The 24,117-nt window shown below is 40.2% G+C and overlaps 1 protein-coding gene across 1 annotated transcript in view; it reads left to right on the top strand.

The window, feature by feature from the left end:
• The first annotated feature begins 1,511 nt into the window (after positions 1-1,511).
• Positions 1,512-24,117, top strand: part of LOC150089481 (WD repeat-containing protein 47-like) — a 279,929-nt gene continuing 257,323 nt past the window's right edge. The window contains exon 1 of the mRNA XM_090390001.1: positions 1,512-2,598. Within this exon, the coding sequence (XP_090246127.1) occupies positions 1,512-2,598 (1,087 nt within the window). The remainder of the gene's footprint in view (positions 2,599-24,117) is intronic.

Consider the following 24,117-nt stretch of genomic DNA (forward strand, 5'->3'; position numbering starts at 1 on the left):
GCCTCTTGATGAATCTGACCCTGTGATCTCATCTAAGTTCCAATTTAACACCTCAACGCCAGTAGCAGATCGCCTAGCCCCTGTCCCTCCTAATCTGCAACCTTCACAGGCAAGCTCTCCCTACACTGGGAAACTACAAACTACTCTCTCTCCAACAGCTATAAGTGCTCCTGCCTCCCAGGCAGCTTCAGGGCCCTCCCCCAATCTAGCCGAGAGTCCTAGAACAGTATCTGCAGCCAAACTATCAACTAATCTTCCTACCCCATCAGGGGCCCCTAAGACCTCCTCTGTCAAACAACCAGAGGGACCGCGCACAGCATTCGATCAGACTGAGGCAGAAGGCCTCCCCCAATCCAGAAAACTAACCGTCACAGCAACTACACCTTCTGCATACCCTACAACTCATAAACCTATAGATGAAGACTCTCCAACCCATCAAATAATATCTGCTTTACGTACGAATCTTGTGACCTTTCTTAATCAAGATAATAGTCGATTCACCAGACAAGCGGCAAGTTATGTCCAGGAACTCTGGGCCACCCTTGAATCTATTACCACTGCCCTCCTAATCAACAGCGAGAAACTAAAAACCACTAACGAGGAACTTAAGACAAGAACCTCCATCCTTGAGAAGGTGCTGGACAGTCTACCAAATCTTCCTACACCACAGTCTCCACAGCGTACTCCCACATATGCACAAGCGCTGAGGATTCCAAACAACAAAGAGTCAAACCCAAAAGCCCCGCAACCTAGAAAACAACCGCTACTTCGAACACCAAACCTAGTGGTCCTCAGACCAGCAGAGATAGAAGGAACACAAACAAGTGAGGATTTTAAAACCACAATAATGAAAAAACTGAAGGATGATTTAAAGTCAACAAAGATAAAAGCGATTAGAAAGACGAGAAACGTAGGAGTAATAATAGAAACAGAGTCAAGGGAGGATATCAAGAATATCGTGGAAAACCCCAAGATAGCCACACTGGGTATCACTGCAGAGCCACCCAAGAGAAGAGGACCATCAATATTAATTTTCGACGTCAACAAAGATGTGACACCTGCCCAACTTGCCGAGGAAGTGGTAACTCGTAATCTACAAGGGATAAATAAAGACATGACAAATCTTGTGCAACCAAGATATTAAAAAAAATCAAAGTCAGGAGAAAACAACTGGATAGTGGAACTGGCTCCTGCCGCTTGGCAGATACTAAAACACCAGACAAGACTCTATATTGAGTGGGGTAGCCACAGGTTCAGGGAGCATGTGACCGTGCCTAAATGCTATAAATGCTGCAGGTATGGCCACACCTCCCATACATGCACTCAGATCACACCAACTTGCGGCCACTGCTCTAGCAAAGGACATCAATACAACAGCTGTCCAAACAAGGAGCAAGAACCGGTTTGTGTGAATTGTAAATCCTCAAAGCTCGAATACACCCACTCCATCAGGGACCCAAAATGTCCGACGTACAACAAGATAAAGAGTTTATACCAAATGAGGACTGATTATGGCAATACAATTTAAAAAGTTCAATACAACCAAGCTGTTAATACTACAACAAAATGCACACCATGCCAGAGCAGTGCCTGAACAACTCAGAAAAATAGCGGACGAGGAAAATGCCGACATCCTCTTGTTGCAGGAACCCTACACCCACTCCAAAAAAGTAAGGGGCTATCCAATAGCATATAAAATCATACAGGCTGAGAATGAGACCCCAAAAGCGGCCATAGTGATCCGCAATCCAGCCATTACTGCCACCCGTATCACACAACTCTGCACAGGCTGGGCTGCTTGTGCCCATATAATATCACCCCTGGGATCCTTCTACGCGATTGCCTTGTATTGTAGGCCGGGGGAAGAAATAACATTTGCCACGAGATACCTTCAGGTTGTGTTGGACACTCTCCCAGGCCAACGGATCTTGGTAGGGGCGGATGTAAACTGCCGCTCCCCGGCTTGGCACAGCGAAACACCGGACAGAAGGGGCTCTGGAAATGGGCAGCGTCTCGAGGAGTTCCTGGCGAATTCTCCCTTGACAGTCCTAAACAGGCCTCATCACCTACCTACGTTTTGTAACACTCTGTGGGAGGCAACAATTGACGTCACCCTTGCCACCGGAAACCTTGCAGGACACATCACTGGCTGGACAGTCCAAGACTCCTGGACCACGTCTGACCACAGAGTGATTACTTTCCAAATCAACCGATCTCTCTATAGAACACCAATAGCCAAACAGATGCTTAACCGCTTTGCAGTAAACAAAGCTGACTGGAGACTCTTTGGGGAACTGCTGACTCGAACCTTATGCCAACACCGCACTGAAGCGGATCGACAAGAAGACCCAGACGACATCCAGAGAAAAATTACCAAGACCATAATAGCGGCCAGTGAGGCTGCGATGAAGCGAAAATTGCCCACACCTGGTGCAGTCCCTTGGTGGACTCGGGACATCCAGAACCTCAGAAGAGAAGTCATAAAGGCAAGAAAACAATTCCAAAGGGCAAGACGTACTTGGCCGGAAGTGGAAGTAACAGCACTCAGAAAAAGATACGCAGCAGTGAGAAACAGATACACTGAGTTAATACGAAAAAGTAAGCAGAAGGCCTGGGAGCAATTAGTCAGCACGACTGGAAATGCCGATCCCTGGGGAGTGGTGTACAAAGTCACTACGAATAAGCTCCCTAGGGGTGAAGTCATGACCTCCACCCGCACCCCGCAGGGAACATTGGCCACCACCTGGGAACAGTCTATCACCAACATCCTCGATGTGATTTTCCAAACCCCAGCACACCCGCAACTACCAGAACAACTGCAGATCTGCGATGGAAATGAAGCAAATCACATAGACCAAATGGAACCACCTTTTGCCCTAGAAGAACTACAACAGGCAGCGCAACAAATAAGGAATAAAAAATGCCCAGGCCCAGATCTTCTGGAGCCGGAGATTATTAAAAAAGTAGTAGACATCTCTCCGCAGACTTTGTTAAACCTTTTCAACACATGCCTGAAGACTGGAGTCTTTCCATCTGACTGGAAAATGGCCAACGTCAAATTAATTCTAAAAAATCATATGAAGCCACCCGAACAACCCGAATCATACCGGCCAATTGTTCTGCTCCCAGTTGCTAGTAAACTCCTTGAAAAGATGCTTCACAAGCGACTCCTGCACCACTATGAAGCTGCAAATCTCGTGATGCCCACAGTTTGGGTTCAAACCCGGAACCTCAACAGTGGATGATCTCAACAGCCTCCTAAGTTTGATAGAAAGTACTTCTTGGTTATTTCGGTCGATTTTGCTGGGGCGTTCGACACCATCTGGTGGCCGAGCGTCCTGGCCAGACTGCGGAAGGCAAAAACACCCATCAACCTTTACAAAATAATGAAGTCATATTTATCCAAGAGAAAAATACAAGTAGTGACTCCGTACAAGAAACTGACCCGGCCTGTTTACAGGGGCTGCCCCCAGGGCTCGGTACTGGGACCGCTTCTCTGGAGTATGGTATTGGATGAGTTTCTGTCCTTCGACCTGGGGGAAGTCCACTCACAGGCATTTGCAGATGACCTGATACTGACTGTTGCCGCAGACAACCGACTTCAATTGGAAACCCAGGCAAATCAAGCAATTCAAATTCTACAAGACTGGATGAAGGTCCATTTTCTTAAGATCTCACCGGGAAAAACCTACTCAATGCTACTGAAAGGAACATTAAATCTCCGTAGACCACCGCAAATTAAAGTAGAAAATACAACTATCAAACTACTCAGTGAGATGAAATATCTAGGAATCATACTGGACAGGAACCAATCTTTCAACCCACACTTGAAACATATCCGAGAGAAAATCAGGAGATATTCTGCCCTCGTCTCAAGAATAGCTAAAAGGGATTGGGGACTAAAGAGGCACACCTTGGGACTGTACTACAAAACGACATTTATACCAGCCATAACTTACGCGTCACCCATCTGGTTCCAGAAAGCAACTACTGCAGTTAACAGACGGACACTAGATTCCATCCAGAGGACAATACTCCTCTCTATTTCACGGGCCTGCTGCACTGTGAGTACACATGCTCTGCAGGTTCTGGCGGGAGCACTCCCCCTTGACCTCGAGGTGGTGCGTTGTGCCATGGTGCAGCATCTCGCAAAAGGGCTTCCCTGCACCTTCCTGGGCCACTCCATTGACCCTACAGGAAACCTGAAAAGAGAGAAAACAAAACTCGCCACCCACCTGCAGCAGATCTGGCAGGATAGGTGGTCAGAATCCACAAAAGGGGAAATAACGAGGAAATTTCTGCCTGATGTTGGAAGATTATACCCAAAAGCACCATTATGGTTTCACCCTGGACTGTACACTATGTACCTTTTAACAGGTCATGGGGCCCTGAACTCCAAACTAAACAGTTTCAAATTAGTAAACGATCCCCGCTGTGTCTGTGGAGAAGTGGAGACATGGTCTCACATAATGTACAACTGCGAAAACTATGAGGATCTCCGCTGCCTCCTGATGACAAAGCTCACTTACTTCCCTCGCGATACGGAATCAAACCTGTTGGACTCGCAAGAGGAGTATAAGGAGCTGACAAAATTCGCCCAGGAACTGTTCACCCGAAGAAGGACACTTATTGCTGTCTACAGGGATCAAGAACAGGCACCATAGTCCCACGACTAAACTAACCATCCTTGGACTCAACGAAGCTGGCTCTCACCCAGATACAAGACCTTCCTTTGGGACTCTATAGAATTTTTTTTTTTTTTTTTAAGCCACGCTCCCTTGCGTGGCCCTTTGCCTCCACACCCCGGGCAAGAGGGGGAGGTGACTTCTGGTCTCCTCCTCCCCTCGCCGCACCCTCTCTTTCCTCTGGTGGGGCATGGGCCTGCTCCACTGATTTGGGGGTCATCTTCTCTATGGACCCCTTATTTCTGTCTTTCCCCCCAGCCTTCAGTCTCCCCACCCCTCTCTCTCTCTCTCTTTTAATTATAATTACTAGTGTCTGAACCATTGTTAAATTGCATGAGCCCTACACCCAAAAACTTAACATTTATTTGCATAAATAGTACTTCTTTTTGGCTGACCCATAACGTTATATAACGGTTTTTTTTTTTTTTTTATTTATTTTATTTTTTTTTTTTTATTTATTATTATTATTTCTTTTTATTATTATTATTTATTTATTTTTTTTTTTTTTAATTTTTTTTTTTTTTTTTTTAAGGTCCTAGCCACTGAAATCTCAGGAAATTAGGTGGCAGGACCTGCCAGAGTAAATAACTATAATAGTGGTGTACCTGGTCTGCCTCCACGAGGCAGATGTGGACAACGTTGGGTCCCATTAGGGGCCCAGCGGCTAAATGACCAGAGGAACAACGGTACACGACACTACACATGTACAAAATCCATACACTTTTAAACCTCTGGCATTGACAGTGTTCTGTTTCACACCCACAATGTATAGCACGCGGAGATGGGGGAAACCCCTGGTGCCGTTTGACACTAAACACACTCTACACTCTAACTCAGCTACGGCGTGTCTGTACGGGTAGCACAGTGGTATCGTCACCATCCTCCCCACACCAGGTGGAAAAGGCCCGGGTTCGAATCCCGTCTATGACGCGAGGAACTTTAGTGGGCTTTTTTCACTCCGTGGCTCAGTTAATCGATCTCAGGCGTAGATAGCAAGGTATTTCCCCCAGAAACTGGGATTTATTCGTCCAGTAAATAGGCAAATCGACCAGAGAAAACACGCAATTTACAGACAAAATAAATATATGGGTAGATGTAACATTTACAGGGGTCCCTAATATCATAATTTGGTAAATCAGCTAGGGCGTAAAAAATAACTTTTAAAATCTAGATTTCATGGAAATCCACCAAGTAACGTCCTTCTCCAACTATATAACCACTGTTCTGTCTGCGACGCAATGTATTAGAGTTACAAGAAACATACTGAGGTAGAGTGAGGAATGGCTGAAGAATAGGAGGCAGAGGGTAATTATAGTGCTTCAAGGTTATAAGTGAGGACCCCCTCCTTGGCATTAAGTGCAACCATTGTTTGTGTTTTTTTAAAGATATCGACAACCGAATGAAAATTACGATGTTAAAAATAGCAAATGATTAGCATTAGCATTAGTAGAAGCATATGATGCAAGAAAGCAAGCTTATGCAGCATCAGCCAAAATAAAAAAACCACTCCCATTTCATCCCTCCGTTCGTTCGAAATACCTGTCCAGCTGAACCTTAAATTTATTTAGGCTATCAACTTCCACAAGTAGGGATGGAAGTCTATTCCACTAAACCGCTGGCTAAAGGCAAATTTCCGCACATCTATCCTACATCTGTCTTTCCCCAATTTGAATTTATGCCCTCTCAGGTGATTATTCTAAGCAAGAGGAAGAATCCCATCAGCATTGAGCAAGCTCAAACCATTCAAGGCTTTATACACATCTATCAGATCACCTCGCTGGTGCCTAGTCTCCAGATATTGTAATCTGCAAAACTTAAGCCTTTCTTCGTAAGAGCAACCCTTTGTTCCATTCACTAATCTTGTTGCCCTTCTCTGTACTCGTTCCAGCAGCTCTACATCCTTCTTGAAATGAGGTCTCCAGGCCTGTATACAGTACTCTAGGTGTGGCCTGACCATTGCCTTATACAAGGGAATAATCACCTCCTTATCCCTGCTAGAAGAATTCCTGTATATCATTGACAAGACCCCATGAACTACTCTTGCAGCAGTCTGCAATGTTCAGAAAACTTCATATCTGCCTGCACAATTACCCCCAGGTCCTTTTCATTCTCTACCACTGGCAGTGTAGTACCACAGAGTTCATACGTTACTCTGGGGTTGCTGTTTCCCATATGTAGTACTTTACATTTGTCAATGTTAAACTTCATTTGCCACCTCTCAGCCCATCTGCTCAACCTTTCCAGATCCTGTTGCAGCAGCATACTGTCAGTAATGTCCATAACAACCCTGCCAACCTTTGTATCGTCTGCAACACTGAACCCAGAGGGACTCCACTAATAACATCAGTCCACGATGAGCCGTGTCCATTGATTACCACTCTCTGTCTTCTCCCCCTCAACCATCCCTTTATCCATAGCAGCAATTTGTCTCCAATGCCACACTGCTCCAATTTGTTGTTGTTGTTATCTGGTTTTTAGGAGTATTAGCAACTAAGGCAATATTACTCCGGGAAATGCGGTGGTCATTCCCTGACCTTTCCGCATACTCCGTATTTGGTGGTGACGGGCTAGAACCCCAGTCTAATCAAGCAGCGTGTGCAACGCACTGCTGCTCCTTCTCACCTGGCTACGGAGGCGCCTCTTCAATTTGTGCAGCAGTCTTCCATGTGCAACAGTATCAAAAGCCTTTCTAAGATCCAAATATATAATATCAAAGTTATTCCCTGCATCCAGTTCTTTTGTGACTGCATCATAGTATCCAGACAAATTGGTCAGGCAAGACTTTCCCTTAACAAAACCATGCTGTGTCCGAGCTATAACTGAAGTCTTGTCTAGATGATCCTGCAGTGCTTCTTTAACCAGTGCCTCCATTAATTTTCCTGGAACAGAAGTTAAACTCACAGGTCTATAATTACTTGTGTCAGCCTTTGATCCTACTTTGTGAATTGGGGTCACATTTGCACATCTCCAGTCTATGGGTACCTCCCCTGAGTCCAAGGAATCTCTCATAATTATGGCGAAGGGTTTGCTTACTTTCTTTGCTGCCTCCTTTAATATAACTGGATAGATCCCATCCACTCCAGGTGCCTTTCTTGTGTTTATCTTTAACAATTTCTCCTCCACTTTCCTCTCAGTTATTTCAAGATTCTGTAGCTTACTGCTAGAGTTGCATACACCTCTGGCATTCCCCTTCCTGAATAACTCCTCATGTGTGAATATCGATGCGAAATACTTGTTTAGTTTGTTAGCCACCTGAGCAGGATCCTCAACTGTTGAACCATCAATAACCAGTGGACCAATCTGATTCATCCCTTTCCTTCTAGAGTTTACATAGGTAAAGAACTCTTTTCTGTTTTTCTTTGCATCATTTGCCAAGGATTTCTCATAATCTGCCTTTGCCTGCCTAATCTCCTTTGTGACTTGGTTACAGACCAGCTTATATCTATCATGGGCTTCCATGTCACCCATTAATGTATCCATTAATTTCTTCCATGTATCCATTAATTTCTATGATATGGAGGTTGGGAACGTAGTTAACTGTGTAAGCGAGGATCAGCTTCACTAGAATCATTTGCTACAAGTTCCATGGCTAATCAGAGAAATGGCAGTTACGTTTTTTTTGCTGCCATATATAAACTACACTTGAGGTACAATAACCTGAAAATAATTTATACATTTAGTGGCGCAGAGCTGTAGGGTATAAATGAGGAGTGTAATGTTTGATTGTAATGATTAGAGTGCAGTATAGGCAGGGGGCAGTGACAGAGAGGTGCAATGTCTGATCAATGATTTACTGTACATTTACAACTTGGGGAAACGAGGTTGACTTCTTATACAAGTCCGTTATTCAATCGTGTGATCGCATGGAGTATTATGTTCAAATCTGGGGTCCGCATCTGAAAAAAAAAAAAAAAAAAAAAAAAAAAAACGATATTGAGCATTTTGAAAGGGTCCAAACACAGGCCACTCGTTTCCTGAGAGCAGGAATAAAGTTTCCACTTTCAGAGAGAGAGAGAGACAGACAGACAGACAACAAAGACGTTGGTTACAGAGCTCGGAAAGGTTCGAAAGGGGAAGGGATTTCATTGAGGTGTAAAAAACACTTAGTGAGGGCAGTGGTGTATTCGGGCCGGAACGACGTTCAGGTACTTTTTTGTAAATGTCATAATAGAAAATCATTAAATTTATACACCTAATATTATGAAACAATGGCATAATCAAAGGAGAGGGAGAAACATCTATTTTACCCATTGCTACTAAAAATATATATTAATAGTAATCTTTAAAATTAATAGATTTCTTTAAAAATTTATTTAAAAACAAAAATATAAATTTCGCAATGAAACTTGAACGTTTCTTACTAAAGTACAATGTGTTAGATAAAGAGATCCAATGAGAATGAGATATACTGTGATGCGTGCGAACGCTGATTTTGATTTGCCATGAGCTGAACGTTGGAACTAATTGTTCTATGAACCGTGAGTCTGAAGTCTGATTCAGTTACTGTACAGTCGATGTGGCGTTATCATTTAGTCTTCTGGAGAACGAACGTTCCGGTACTATTTTTTTTTTTTTTTCAGCAATACATCTCTGAGTGAGGGGCAGTGAAATGAACGAAATTGGATTTTTCCCACTGAAATGGGGCTAGAGTTAGGAATAAATATAAATTAAGAAGGCATAAACAGAAACTAATTCCAGGTTATTTCACTGGTCTGTCGACCACTTAAACAAATAAGCCTTTCTTGGCAGTCTGGTGTAATTTAAGGGACAGCTGGTTCAGTACCTTCTGAAGGTGGAAAGAGTATGATGAGAATGGATATCAATCATATCATTGTACATATTGCCTTTATTGCTGACATTGAAAAAGTCTGGCTTCCTTGCATTACGTAGCCTTTATAATACTGCTACTAACATCTTAAAAGCTCTGTCAGATGATGCCACTTAGAGTAATTGTGTTTTTTCACATCGTTATTTAAACTATGGAATAACGATATAAACAGCCATATGTAGCGTTAGTGGCCTTAGGACTCGTGAGATGGTGCCACTTCTAATTAGTCACACAACGAAGTTATTTTACAAGTTTATTTCGTAACTAAATAAATAAATGTAACTAAACATCATACTCATTACTGACCATTTTACAGAGTTCAGTATCATCACAGAATACCACAGCAGAGTTGTCTCGGGATCATCCTATATAAGCTACAATACGTACATGTTCAAATTTACAAACTTTCGCACCCTCGTGGGAAGCACAGTTGATGGAATCGCCGTCCTCCCAAAGGGGTAGAAAAGACCTGAGTTCGAGTTGATGACGTAAAGAATTTTAATGGAGCTTTATTATTATTTTTTTATTATTATTATTATCCATATGATGCAAGGAAGCCTGAGGCTTATGCTGCACCAGGAAAAAAAAAAAAAAAAAAAGTTCCCGAGTAACCCTGAGAGAGAGAGAGAGAGAGAGAGAGAGAGAGAGAGAAGAGAGAGAGAGAGAGAGAGAGAGAGAGAGTCAAAAGTAGAAGGGAATCACCAAGAAAGAGAAGAATGATGATATCCAGCTCAGGACCCTGGGTGTGCCAAGCCCATACTCACCAGATGTGAGCCCCCGGGGTTATTTTCACAACTTGACTGAGTTATTCGATCTCATACGAGGTCAGCATGGTTTTTTCACCAGGAAACTCGGATTTTTCGTCCAGCAAACAAAAAATCGACGGCAGAACACACGCAATTTACAGACAGTATAAACGGAATAAGATGCTCCTAAAAAACAAAACAAAAAAAAAAAACGCTTTCGCGTGCGATCAGTGCTGTTCCTAATAGTGCTTAAAAGGACCACTACGCCCTTAGCCTCTAATCCTGGTACCACCATGGCATGCTGTTACAAATAGACTTGCCCGTTAAGGCAATCTGTTTTTTTTTTACATGTGAGTTTGCCCACGGAAAAAAAAAATTAGGCAAATCTTGATTTTGTTCTTGTGCCGCACTCGGGGTTTCGGACAATATCGTAGTCTGGGCCCTCCGCGCGTATTTTTGGGGTTCTGTCCCAGTAGTAAATGCATTGTTCCAAGGGCCTTTCGCCAACTGGATGATTGTTGTTATTTGGTTTTTAGGAGCATTAGCAACTAAGGCTTTATTGCTCCCGGGATATGCAGTGGTCATTCCCTGACCTTTCCGCATCCTCCGTATTTGGTGGTCACGGACTCGAACCGCGGTCTAATCAAGAAGCGTGTGTTACGCACTGCTGCGCCTGCTCACCTGGCTACGGAAGCGCCGCCAACTGGGGGGAGTCTCAAGTAACTACCCCACTGCAGATCAGTAAATCCGACTCTGGGTTCATGTGAACTCACAGTGTGTGGGCGCCACTGGTTCCTACACACAGCGGTGCTGCCCTAGATTTCCTTCATTTCTCGCAAAGGTTAGTTGACGAATTTAATGTCATAGACAAAGTAAAAAAAAAAAAAAAAACTGCCATATTAGGACCACCAGAGGACCATCTCATCTGCCCATGTGAAATATGTTCATAAATTGTGTATATTCTCTAGTCGATTTTATTGTTTTGGACAAAAGACTCAAGTTTTCGGGAGAAAAAACCTTGCTAGCCAAGTCTAAAACGACTAACTTAACCACGGAGTTAGGTTTTGATGAGATTTTAACCCGGACCTTTTCCACCCAGTGGGGGAAGAAGGCGATGATTATAACCACCGTACTACCGTGTGGACTCTGTGACAAAATAGTGGTAAACTTTTACACACAATTTGTTCACGTAAAATTAAACACTAGAAATTGAACAATACCGAAACTATCATAACGTCGTCCGCCACCGAGGGGAGGAGGCCGAAAGGTCAGGGATCCCAGACGGTTGGATGGGTAGATTTTAAAAGCACGAAAGCCTCGTTTGAGAATCTCGTTGGGGAGGGAGGAAGAATTTGAAGTTTTGCCACTGACATAGGAGATGATCAATATGCTTTAGTTTTAAAAATGACATCATTTCCAGAAATGATGAATGATGGCTAATCGATAAGATTATCAGCGAGAGAGGAAAGAGAAATATTACTATATATCTTGTGTAAATGCCAAATCGGAAATGTTTAGAGAGTAATCTTAGATGTCACTAAGGATTAAAATAAATTTCCTTCTAAAATAAATTTTGTGCAAGATTTGGAGTAAAATAGATGTCAGATGAAATGATGAGCGCTTCGTAGCAGAGAAAAAAATGAATGAAATGATTACAATTTATCAAGGGATACAGTGTCCTAGTGTGTAATCAAATTACTCACGGTTATGCAAGCTAAGGCAGATTACGAAAAATCCTTGGCTAACTGTTTAAAAAACATCAAGGAACTCTTTGAATACATTAGCGCTAAAAGGAAAGAGATGAATCACATTATCCACTGAATATAAATAATATAGCTACTGATGATCCTTTAGAGATTGCTAATAAACTGAATAAATGTTTTGCATCTACGTTCACACTAGTGATGATCCTTTAGAGATGGCTAATAAACTGAATAAATGTTTTGCATCTACATTCACACTAGTGATGATCCTTTAGAGATGGCTAATAAACTGAATAAATGTTTTGCATCTACATTCATACGTGATAGATTTTTAGAGATGAGGTTAGCAGAAGTCGATCAAATAGAGATGAGGTTAGGAAATAGTTACTTGAAGTTAAAATATTTTATAATAACAGAAAGAAAGTAGAAAAACTGTGGCATCTGAAAGTGAACAAAGCATCTGCAGCTGATGAAATCTATCCAATTATATTAAGAGAAGCCGTAGAAGAGGTAGCTAAACATTTCGTCATAATAATGAGCGTCCTTAGAATCATGAGAAGTATCTGCAGATTGGGGATATGCAAATGTACCCTCTATTCACAATGGTGGTTCAAAGGTTGAAGGGGAGTACATACAGAACTGTCATTTTTGTCTATGTGCTAGGGAAAATAATTTGAGAGGCCAAAAAAAAAAAAAACACGAACCTTTATTTTAAGACAGTCACAGACAGAAGAAATACAATGAAAACTGTGGCGTGGTGTGATGACGTGTTGCCTCGTTGAGTATAAAGACTGCATAGGCTGTTCGACTGCAGTAATCTGAAGACAGAATGGGAAAACTCGTGATCTATCATTCTCTGAAAAAGGTCTTGTTATGGGTGCGCGTTTATCAGAAGCCACGTTTCAAGAAATGAAAGATATAACTAGTTTTTGAAAAGAATCCATCTCAAAGGTTTTTAATGGCTGGAAAGCAAGACCTTCTTCCACATCTCAAAGGCGCAAATGTGAGAGGAAAGGTTATTATTATATTAATACCACTCTTATACCACGTGAAATTAATAATACAGTTTATTGGGCTGTTCGCCTACATTTAAGTGACGTTTTGGGTATTTTACCGATACCCATCATCAGACCATGCTGTTGGGGAAACAGAAAAGATTACAAATTTTGAATATTTTGGAATATTACAATTACCGATATCAAATTTTTAAAATTATACTATATTTTTACAATTACAATTATAATTACCAATATTACAATTACAGTTACAACTATTAATATTACAATTATAATTTGCAAATTACGATTCTAAATTATTAAGTTTTGAATTGCCGTTACAATAGAAAACAGGAAAATACAAATAAATTCTTATCTGCTGAGAGACTCCCCTTGTGGGAAGGATGTGCATAGAAATCTGATGTGCATACAGAAGTATGCACATCAGATATCTTACAGAAGTATGCACATCAGATTCGGCGCTGCCAGAAGTTAATTTTTAGGTGAGTGATTAACTGCATTAGGCATTAGGACAGTGCCATATTGTCCCGGGACTATCCTATTGGCCAATCTACACAAAAACCGGGTTTTTTTTTTTTTTTTTTTCTGTAGGAGCATTAGCAACTAAGGCCATATTGCTCCGAGATATGCTGTGGTCATTCCCTGACCTTTCCGCATCCTCCATATTTGGTGGTGACGGGCTCGAACCCCGGTCTAATCAAGAAGCGTGTGCTACGGCACTGCTACCACCTGGCTACGGAGGCGCCTAACAAAAACCCGGGATCCACGGTAAAAACATGGTACTATCCTATAATATAAGCTAATGTGTTGTGGGCTGAATTCAACCCCAGGGGCTCACATCTGGTGACTCTCTTTCAGGGTAACTCAGAATTTGTTTTTCTGCCTGGTGCAGCAAAAGCCTCAGGCTTCCTTGCACTATATGGCTAATAATGATAATGATAATTAATTCAGAGGGATTCACAACACCTCTGAATTCAAAGGTGTTGTGAACTCATAAAGTCAAGGAATAGAATTTCTGAAAACATTAACACTGAAAGATTTTGCATACAATATTAGATTAGCATGGGAGAAGATTGGCTCAACACCAATTGAAAACTGATGATAAACTGTATTTGAAAAGACAAGATCACTAATAATAACCTTGAATTAGCAGCATTTTTAGAACAAGAAGGAAAAACTGCCTGCGCATTACCTGAGCGAGGAAGAAATCGCAGCCTTTGTGAACTTTGTGAACAATCGACAAACAGAAGGCCAGTGTAGTGAGTGACTCGGAATATAACGTGAATGACTCGTGGAAAGAAAAAACACCAGAAATTAACAAAGTGCTTGAAAACATTAATGAGGTGATGGCACAGTTAGCACGTCAGAGTGACAGTGAACATCATCATTTATTGCATCTTACCACTATAAAAAAAAAACTGTGTGTGCCAAGCACGCATATCGGAAGTTAAGTGAAACTTCTTTAGAATCTTTTGAAACATTTATTATTTCAATGTTACAGTGGTTTAATATTTTGCAATTGTTTTACAAGTTTTTTACAAAGTTTTTGCAGATCTCTCCTTTGTACTCAATGGAGGTGGTTTCGGTTGTCGCATTGCAAACTTCCTGGGGCACGGCTAAAGAAGTTTCACTTCAAAATTATGTACTGAAAAAACACTGCTATCAGTTTCGGGAAATTAAATTACATGATTATTTCAAAACGGATGCGTATTAGCAGAATGTAATGGAAATGATATAACTTTTAATACTTTATGTTTTTATTCTGTATACTCATAAAACTTTAGTAAATAAAATATTTATTTTCCAAGTAAAGTGTGTATATATTAAAAATAACTGGGGAAAATGGTAATTTTTTTCGGCTGTAACGCGCTTCACTTATATATCGGGTATTAAAGTTGTTGCCTGACACCCGCGTTATATCAAGGTTGCTCTAGAAATATATTATACAGATAGAACAGTATAGATGGCAGAAATATAGGTGTCTGTTTTTTTTTATGTTTGTATCGTCTGCTTTTTCGTAGCGAACGTTATTTTTATTTATTTATTTTTTTTCCTGGTGATCTTGCTATTTACTTATTGGTTTTTATTTCTGGTTATGAATTTGAAAATCACCTATTTTCCTCTGCATGGTAAGTAAGTGTATATTCATTGTCACAAATTGTTTGCTGTTCCTGTGGCTAGTTGGATAACAGCTTATTTTAAATAAATTATCATAAATGCATTATGCTGCGAAGCCGTAAATTCGAAAATATATTTTTGTCCGGAAAGTCTTGTTATGCTTATGTAAATACAAGCTTATACAATAGACTTTCAGGAATAACGGCACTTTCGGGGATTCGTGGTTAGTTCGATTTTTTCGTTAAGTAGAAAGATTTATTTTAAATATATTTAAATGCAGAAATAATGAGGCTAAATAAGAAATAGAGAGATTAAGAATGCAATTTAAAAAACTGCACATAAAAAACAAACGTGTTGACGATCCAATGTTATATTCTGCCATTAATACACTCCTACTTACGCCCCGTTCTATTTTCTTTATTACAGTGGCGGACAAAAAAAACTGCATCACCTTAAAAAAAAAAGTAACAAGTAGTGAAAGGTAGAAGATAGTGTTTGATTACAGTCATTTTGTTTGTTGCAAAGCAAAGATGGTTTTACACTGGGGACTTTCATACATACATTTCAAACTCTGATTCAAAATATGAACTTGCTATATATATAGATTTTGAAGGTGCGTTCGACTCAGTATGGTGGGAGGCAGCTCTTTCTCAACTGTGTCATGCTGAGTGTTCTAAGCAGTTATACAGTCTGTTCAGGAGTTATTTTTCTGAGAGATATGTGACTGTAATGTCTAAACATTTTCTCCTCCAAAGACAAATCAAGCGAGGTTGCCCTCAGGGCTCTGTATTAGGTCCTTCCATTTGGAATTTGGTGCTACAGAACTGGCTGGTTCGACCACAAGTAAATTGTCACGTGATAGCTTTTGCTGATGATGTCACATTAATTGTGGCAGGTTGATCACGACACGATTTGGAGCAAAATGCAAACCGTGTAATAAATGATATTAATACCTGGGCACAAGGATTTAAGCTTACCATCAGCCCCCAAAAGACCAAAATGATGCTTTTTAAAACAAAACTTGATTTGGGACGACCGCCGCAAATGAAATTAAATGGGAGACAGTTGACTATGGTTTCTGAAACTAAATACTTGGGGCCAGTGGCGGATTAAGGTCGGTTGAGACCCCGGGCGCAGAAGAAAATATTGGGCCCCCTAAAAAAAAAGAGAGAGACAGGGAAAATAAAAATACATGTTAACCATTTTTTTAAATAAATAAAAAATATTATGTACTATTAATGTTTTATTTCCAATAAAATTTGAATATAATATATGTATAATATAATTAATAGAATAGAATAGAATCTTTAATTGCAGCAATGATAGACATACAATTAGTCCCGTCACAGCATGGTGGGGCCAGGGGTTTACAAAAGAGATACACATGAGAAAAAAAGATAAATCAGATTATTAACAAAGCACAGTTTTACATTTTCAGTTCGACGAGGATACCCTTCCTGTATTTTTTATTATTGACCACTTCTTGGAGGTCCCCGTCGATGGCTTGCAGTGAGGGCAGCATTTGCTTTGGCAGGAATCTGTCAGTTAGTACTAGCCGGTTACGGTTTGCTAGCAGCTGTGCTGAAGACCGGAGATAAGGGGGAGGAATGCGCCAAGAGCAGTGATCCCAGAAGTTCGGCTCTGTAATTTTACCGGTGGCCATCTTGATGGTGAACAGCAGCCTTCTTTCTACGATGTAGGACCGGAGCCTGCGTAGTTGAAGAGCTTCTGCTAACTGCGTTGATCTGAGAGCTGGGGGAAGGTGGAGTTTTCTGTTGCCCCATTTTAGAAGCCAGAATTCGGCAGAGAATATTCTTTTAATGTTGGATTCTGCGGCCGAGGCCCATATCTCTGAAGCATACAGTATTGTCGGGTAAAGGATTGATACGATGTATCTTTTTACCAGTTGTGGGTCGGTGGTGTGGAGCAGCTGTTGTTTGGTGACCCAGCGTAGTGAATTCAGCCTCGACTGTATGAGGTTTATGTGATCGTTGAAAGATAGTTTGGAGTCGAAAACGACCCCCAGGTCTTTGTGTGTTTGAACACTTGGAACTGACGAGCTGTTAAGCACAGGCTCCAACGTTGTTGGGCTGTCCTTTAGAGAATAAGTTATTTGTGCCGATTTTAGTAATAGCATAATAATAATCGCAAAGTTTTGAACTAATATGTTCAACTAATTTGTTGGGGTTTTGCGTGGGCCCTTCAGAAGTCGGGGCCCAGGGCGCGTGCCCGGTGTGCCCGCCGGTAAATCCGCCTCTGCTTGGGGCTCATTATTGATCACAACTTATCTTATTATGCGCATCTACATAGCAAGATTAGGAAATCTGCTGGTTATATTATAAGAGTATCAAGAGGAGATTGGGGTGTGTCCAATAAAACTTTATTTTTATATTATAAGGTGGTGTTTCTGCCTATGGGTACGTATGCAGCGGGAGTTTGGTCTCACAGAGTGGCTCTTGTTAGATTTCAGTTAAACTCACTACAAAGAACAATGTCTCAGTATATTAAGGGTATGTAGAACTGTAGCTATGACTGCACTTCAAGTGATGGCTGGGGCAGTCCCCTTGGATTTGTTCGTGGCTTATCGAGGGCTGTGCTATGGCATTAAGAAGAAAATATCTACTAGACTTGTTGGCATAGAAGTTGACATAAATTCTGACATTAAGAGGGAGAAGAGAAGATGTTTAAATGAGATTGTTAACTTGTGGCAGACAAGATGGGACACTGTATCTTCTGGTCGAGTGACAAAGAAATTTATTCCGGATGTTACCTTTTTAAGTGACAGAACAGTTCGAAGCTGGTTTACACCAAGTTTACAAACATCATTTTTAGTAACAGGTTACGGCTCGATGAAAGGGAAATTATTTCAATTGGGACTTTCGGATACAGATCTCTGTTTTTGTGGTGAGGTTGAAAGTTGGCACCATATATTATATGTGTGTACAATTTATGATAATGTCAGGGAAATAATCAGGGAAATCATTGCTGAAAATGAGTTTTTTCCTTTGAACTGAGGAAACACCTGTTAAACAGTTGAACCAAAATAGTGTGTTGAAAACATTACTGATGTGTGTCCAGAATGCCCAAGTGACTAATGGTGATGAGGATTTTTTTTTTATATAGATATATATATTTTTTTTGTTATTATTATTTTTTTTATCTATTTATTTATTTTTTTTTAAATTTTATTTTATTTTTATATATATATATATATATGTTATTTTTTTTATTATTATTATTATTTTTTTAAGCTCTGGATTGGGCCCCCAGAGGATTTTTTTTTTTTAGTGTTGTCTTATGTGTCCCATCTACTGGAACTGGCCCACCTTCCCGTGGTGTGGACGAGTATCTAGAAGCAGCCTTCCTGATGATAGCTGCTTCTTGGTAGCCAAGAGGTCAGCATAACACAACAACACAACATGCATTAAACTACCCGAACATTGCACTATTACACGCTGGCCTGTTTTGCAGAGTCTGTTCAACGTACAAAGAAACGAGGTGGATTTGAATGGACGTTCTAGGAGCCACCCTTCCTATACACACACATGTCCACACATGTTGCAAAGCAAAGATATTGCATCAGATAATGCTTCTATTGCATCAGACTGTATTTGCAAGGTATAGCCGTTTCTATAAATATGGCGTTGGAAAAGTATACACGCTTGTTAGTATCCTGTTTTGTGAAGGTGTAAGCATGGCTAAATATGTTCAGTTGACCCAAGAAAACAAAGTATAGCTGGCTCTCTGTCCCAGGAAGGGCTTTCTACACGTGCTATCACTGATAAAATAGGCTACCACCAGTCAACAGTATCCCAGGTGCTGAAATTAAAGTGTGAAACTAGTGATGTGAAGAGAAGACCTGGATCAGGCCACAACAGAGTGACTACACCTTCCCAAGATCGATATTTGAAATGGCTATGCCATCTTCGTAATCGCCATTCTAGTGCTCCTGATCTAAAACTGGACTTTGAGATGGCCTCTGGTGTTGAAACAAGTTCACGAACTATCCAAAGGCCGCTTTCAGAATGTGGTCTGCGTGCCTATCGGCCCAAGAAGAAGCCTTTGTTGACCCAACAAATGGCTTGGACTAAAACACATGCTTCATGTTTCCTGGACAAAACATCAATGGGACACCTTCATCTTTTCTGAAAAATCGAAATTCAACCTGCATGGTTCAGATGGGAAGCGATATGTCAGAAGACGAAAATCGGAGGCATGCCATCCTGACTGCATAACACCGACTGTAAAGTTCTCTGCCAGTCAGATGGTCTGGGGATGCAGAAACCTACACTGCTATCTTGGAGGAGTGCCTGAAATCTGTTATCCAAAACTGCATTTTTCAACAGGACTCAACAAAATTGGTATGTTTTGTGCTATTTAGATTTAATGATGAGTTTTGTCTTCTTGTCTCACAAGGCTTAAAACATACTTACATCAATGTTTTCCCTCGTTTTTCTCCCTTAAGGTGCAGTCATACCTCAGAAATGCTGGCATTACAGTGTTCTACTGGCCTGGCAACAGTCAGATATGAACCCTATTGAAAATTGCTGATACATAATGCCGTCTAAAATCGCTCAGAAGAAGCCAACAAGTAAGATCAGCTGCAGGAGAGCATTGTAAGTGTGTGGTACCACGAAATTGAGCAACCTTATGTACAGAAGTTGATTAACTCTATGCCAGATCATTGCAAAGCTATAATTGCAGCTCGAGGAGGAACAACAAAATATTGAGGACTTATTTTGCTGATTTACGGTACACAGTACTGTTACCTTCACTTGTCATTTCAGTTTGTGCATGTAAATGCAATAAATGTATGTTTGGTAGTCATGATTGCCATTTGCATGATTTCTCATATTTCCATTAATTATGCATTTTACCTTTTGGGAAGATATTTATGGAAATTAAGTATATCAGATGGAATCTTTTTATTGGATTTCATTCACAGAGATATAAATCCCATCTGGCAAATGCAGTTCGAACATTTCTGCAACCCACAGTGCAGTGCAAAACATTATTTGCAAAATTCACAAGTGATGCAGTTTTTTTTGTCTGCCACTGTATATCAAGTTTCGTCTGCGTAGTAGCACAGTAGTATCATCACAGTCCTCCCCACACTGCGTGGAAACGGACCAAGTTCGAATCCCAACAGTGACGCGAGGAACTTTTATGGGCTTTTTTCACTTTGTGGCTGAATTAGTCAGTCTCAGGAGTAGATAGTAAGGTTTTTTCCCAGAAAAACTGGCATTTTTGTCCAGCAAAACAGGCACATCAACCAGAGAACACACGCAATTTACAGACATAATACACATGGATATATGAATTAACCTTCCTGGTGACCCTAATGTAATAGTTTGGATTATATCAAGTTTGTCCCTAACCTTTAATGTTGTTATTTTCTTCTCTGTATGAGGTATATTAACTTTAGGAACTATAGTGAGATGGTTGTAATTTAAAATAAATGTAAAACAGCAGTATAATCCTTGATATCAGTACAGAATTCACTTTCAAAATGGCGAACGCAAACAAATACAGTAATCATGCGATTTGCAATTTTCTTTTTTCAGCACTGCAAGATATCTGCACTGTATGTAAACATCCAATCAATGTGCCATTAGCTCGAATGATCCGTTATTTGGGGTGCCATTATTTCGACAGTCTACTGTATATCCAATAGATCTGTAAGCAAAGCAGCATCCTCCTCACCATACAGAATGATTTTACACCAAGTTCAGTGTGTTATGCACCTCAGCACCTAAGATGTTACAAGTTTAAAAACATAATTTTTACGGCTTCCTTTAGTCCGTTGTTGGAAACAACATTTTTGAGAAACTTCGATCTTTCTAAATCCCCATAATGCATTGTTACAACTTGAAAGATATAGACTTTTTGGAGGCCAAAGTTGCAGACACTAAATATTTGATATGTGAATATATCAACTGCTTCGTATGCCGCTTTGACAGGCATGCCTAGTTACTGTCTTCTCATGATATTATTATTATTAGCTTTATGGTGCAAGGAAGCCTGTGGCTTATGCTGCACCAGCCAAAAAAAATTCTGAATTACCCCGAGAGAGAGAGAGAGAGAGAGAGAGAGAGAGAAAGAAAGAAAGAGTAGAAGGGAATCACCAAGAAAGAGAACAATGATGATATCCAGCTCAGGACCCTGGGTGTGCCAAGCCCATACTCACCAGATGTGAGCCCCTGGGGTTACAAAGTAGAGACCACAATTCGTGCCCTGAGGAATTTTGCTTGTATCACACACTCACCATTATCTCAGCTTTCTGAAGTTCACAAAAACAAAACATTTATTATAATTACATTTATTTTTATTTATTACATATGCACTAAAATATGAATATGAAGGGGTTAACGGTGTTCATTTGAGGCAAGTCATTTTTCATAAATTATTTGACAGTTTTGCCAAACAAATTACACCAAATAAATTTTCAGATTTTATTTTATCTCTTTGTTAAATTTGAATCAAACATAGTGCTACATTGTATTTAGTTTTTTTGCAAAATTAATTTGTAGTATAGTTAGTTCATTCTGTTCATATATACTTCATAAAATTATATATTTCTTTATTTAACATCACTAGTAACAGTGAGACAGGCTTTTCTTTGCTGGGAGTGCTGTTGATGGAGCTGTACTACATTTTCAGTTGTTCTCTTTTTGCATTGCTTAGCCTAAGGATATATAACACCTCAGTGATCCACATAAATCAGCAGTAAGGTTAGGCTATCTACGATTCACTGAATGAGCCCAGCTCCTCATGGGGAGAAGGCACAGGTAAGAATTTTGCATAGTTATTTATTATTAATATTTTTTTGATCAACTCCATAATTTTGTGTGTAAAAAAAAAATTCTCTGATTTCTATATTATCTGAAGTTCACCAGATATCTGATGTGTACATTTGCAACAGGGCTGTTTCAAGACTTTAAAATGCCCCATTTAAAATGGGGCAATTTAAATCGGTGTTTTAAATATTTGAAATTTAAAATTAAAATTTTAAATTTCAAATATTAGGATCAGCAGACTTTTAAATCTGCTGATTCTGATATTTGGTCAGATCATATTAATGAAATTATTCTTGTAGGGATGAATAATTTTGTTCATAGAAGAGGATGAAATGAGGAATATCCTTTATCCTCATCCATCCTGCACTCCCATTCTTTATCTAAACTGTGGTTTTCAAATAGATGTGCTTTGGTTGTTGCAAGACAAGAAAATAGTTTATTGCAGCTATCATTCAGATCTCCAGTGTCATGTTTTGTATGTATTAAAGTTTGCAACAGTTGTAAAAAAGTTATTAAGCAATCCAAATTCAATTTTGAACAGACTAAGATTAGGAAACTAGCTTCTTGTCCAAATGGTAGTTGAGCCATTTGATCTCTCGTCAGAACTGTTGGCCACAACTTCTGTCCACCCATGCTTCCAATCCGATACATCTTAATGGTTCTGTTTCATTCTCATTCGAAGTTAAAACTGACTTATTGCACTCTATTCTACTCTTCTTCTAACTCTTACGTTGATAATCTTGCTAAATTATCTCCTACGATACCAAACACATAGCACTCAACATTTACCATGGTCTTTTGACAGTGAAAATGAGAAGAATCTTGAACAGTATCACTGCGTAGAAGTCTCCAGGTTCTGATGGCATTTCTCCACTCGTTCTGAAACTTGTGCTCCAGCACTTATTCCTGTTTTGTGTTGCCTTTTTTACACTCCCCTGTTCCACCTGATTTTCCTTCTGCAGAGAAATTTGCTCATCTCCATTCAATTCCTAAAAAAAGTTTGATGAGTCCCTCCCTTCCAGTTATCATTCCATTGCACTCATCTCAACTCTTTCCAAAATAATGGAGGAATTTGTCGGCCATCAACTGTTATACTATTTTGAAACCTTCCCTCTTAACAGTGGTCACCAATATGGATTCTGTTGATGTCAATCCACTGGCGACATCTTGGCTTATGTTGGTTTAAGCAGACCTACTCATTTTTTGATGAGTCCAGTGGAAAAGTTTGTTGAAACTCAAACATTTTCCAAGGATTTTGACTGTGTTTGGCCTTCTAAGGTCTTCTAAGCAAACTTTTATCCATGGCTGGATTTAAATTGTTGTGGCCCTAAACTATGACATGTACGAGGCCCTTTCCCCTCCACCAAATAATAATAAATTAAAAATTTTTAAATTGAAAATAAATTAAATTGGCCATACAATTAAGGCTTACATTTTTACAAAGGCAAGTTTGTGTAACTTGCCTTTTTGGTTCACCTGTGACAATGATCAGTCAGAGAGGAAACTAGCTATCCAAGTGCAAAAAAGCAGAAAGCAAATCATTATTTGCTTTCTGCTTTCTGACTGACAGTATTAAAAAAGGTTTTTTTAAGATGGAGCAAGGCCCCTTGTAATGTGAGGCCCTAAGCTGTTGCTGTTTAGTTTATATGGAAACTCAGGGGCTCACATCTGTTGAGTAAGGGCGTGGCACACCCAGAGTCCTGAGCTAGAATCTTGGTGAGTCTCTCTCTCTCTCTCTCTCTCTCTCTCTCTCTCTCTCTCTCTCTCTGGGTAACTCGGGAATTTTTTTTTGTCTGGTGCAGCATAAACATCAGGCTTCCTTGCACCATATAGCTAATAATAATAACCCTGCTTCTATCTAATGATTTGCTTTCTGCTTTTTTGCACTTGGATAGCTAGTTTCCTCTCTGACTGATCATTGCAGGTGATCATTGAGGGCTCTGTCTTCTAACTTCTCAACCAATGTTGTTGTTTCCTGTTCTTTCTTCAATTCTTTTCTTCCTATTATTAATGACCTTCATCCGTTGACTAGAAATCTGTTAGTGGAAGGTTGTTAATATACTTTTGCCAGTGGTAGCATACTGCAATCTATCTTCTAGTTTAGTGGACTTGGCATACCATGGCCTAAGTTGCCTTTGTGCCAGGAGTTCTGGCACAAAGGCAACTTACAACAAACCTAAATCAAATCAAATCTTTTAGTTTGAGAAACCCTGCTCTGCACAAA

The sequence above is a fragment of the Mastigoproctus giganteus genome, chromosome 2 (assembly GCF_048544385.1).
Source record: "Mastigoproctus giganteus isolate SK-2022 chromosome 2, ASM4854438v1, whole genome shotgun sequence".
NCBI lineage: Eukaryota > Metazoa > Arthropoda > Arachnida > Uropygi > Thelyphonidae > Mastigoproctus > Mastigoproctus giganteus.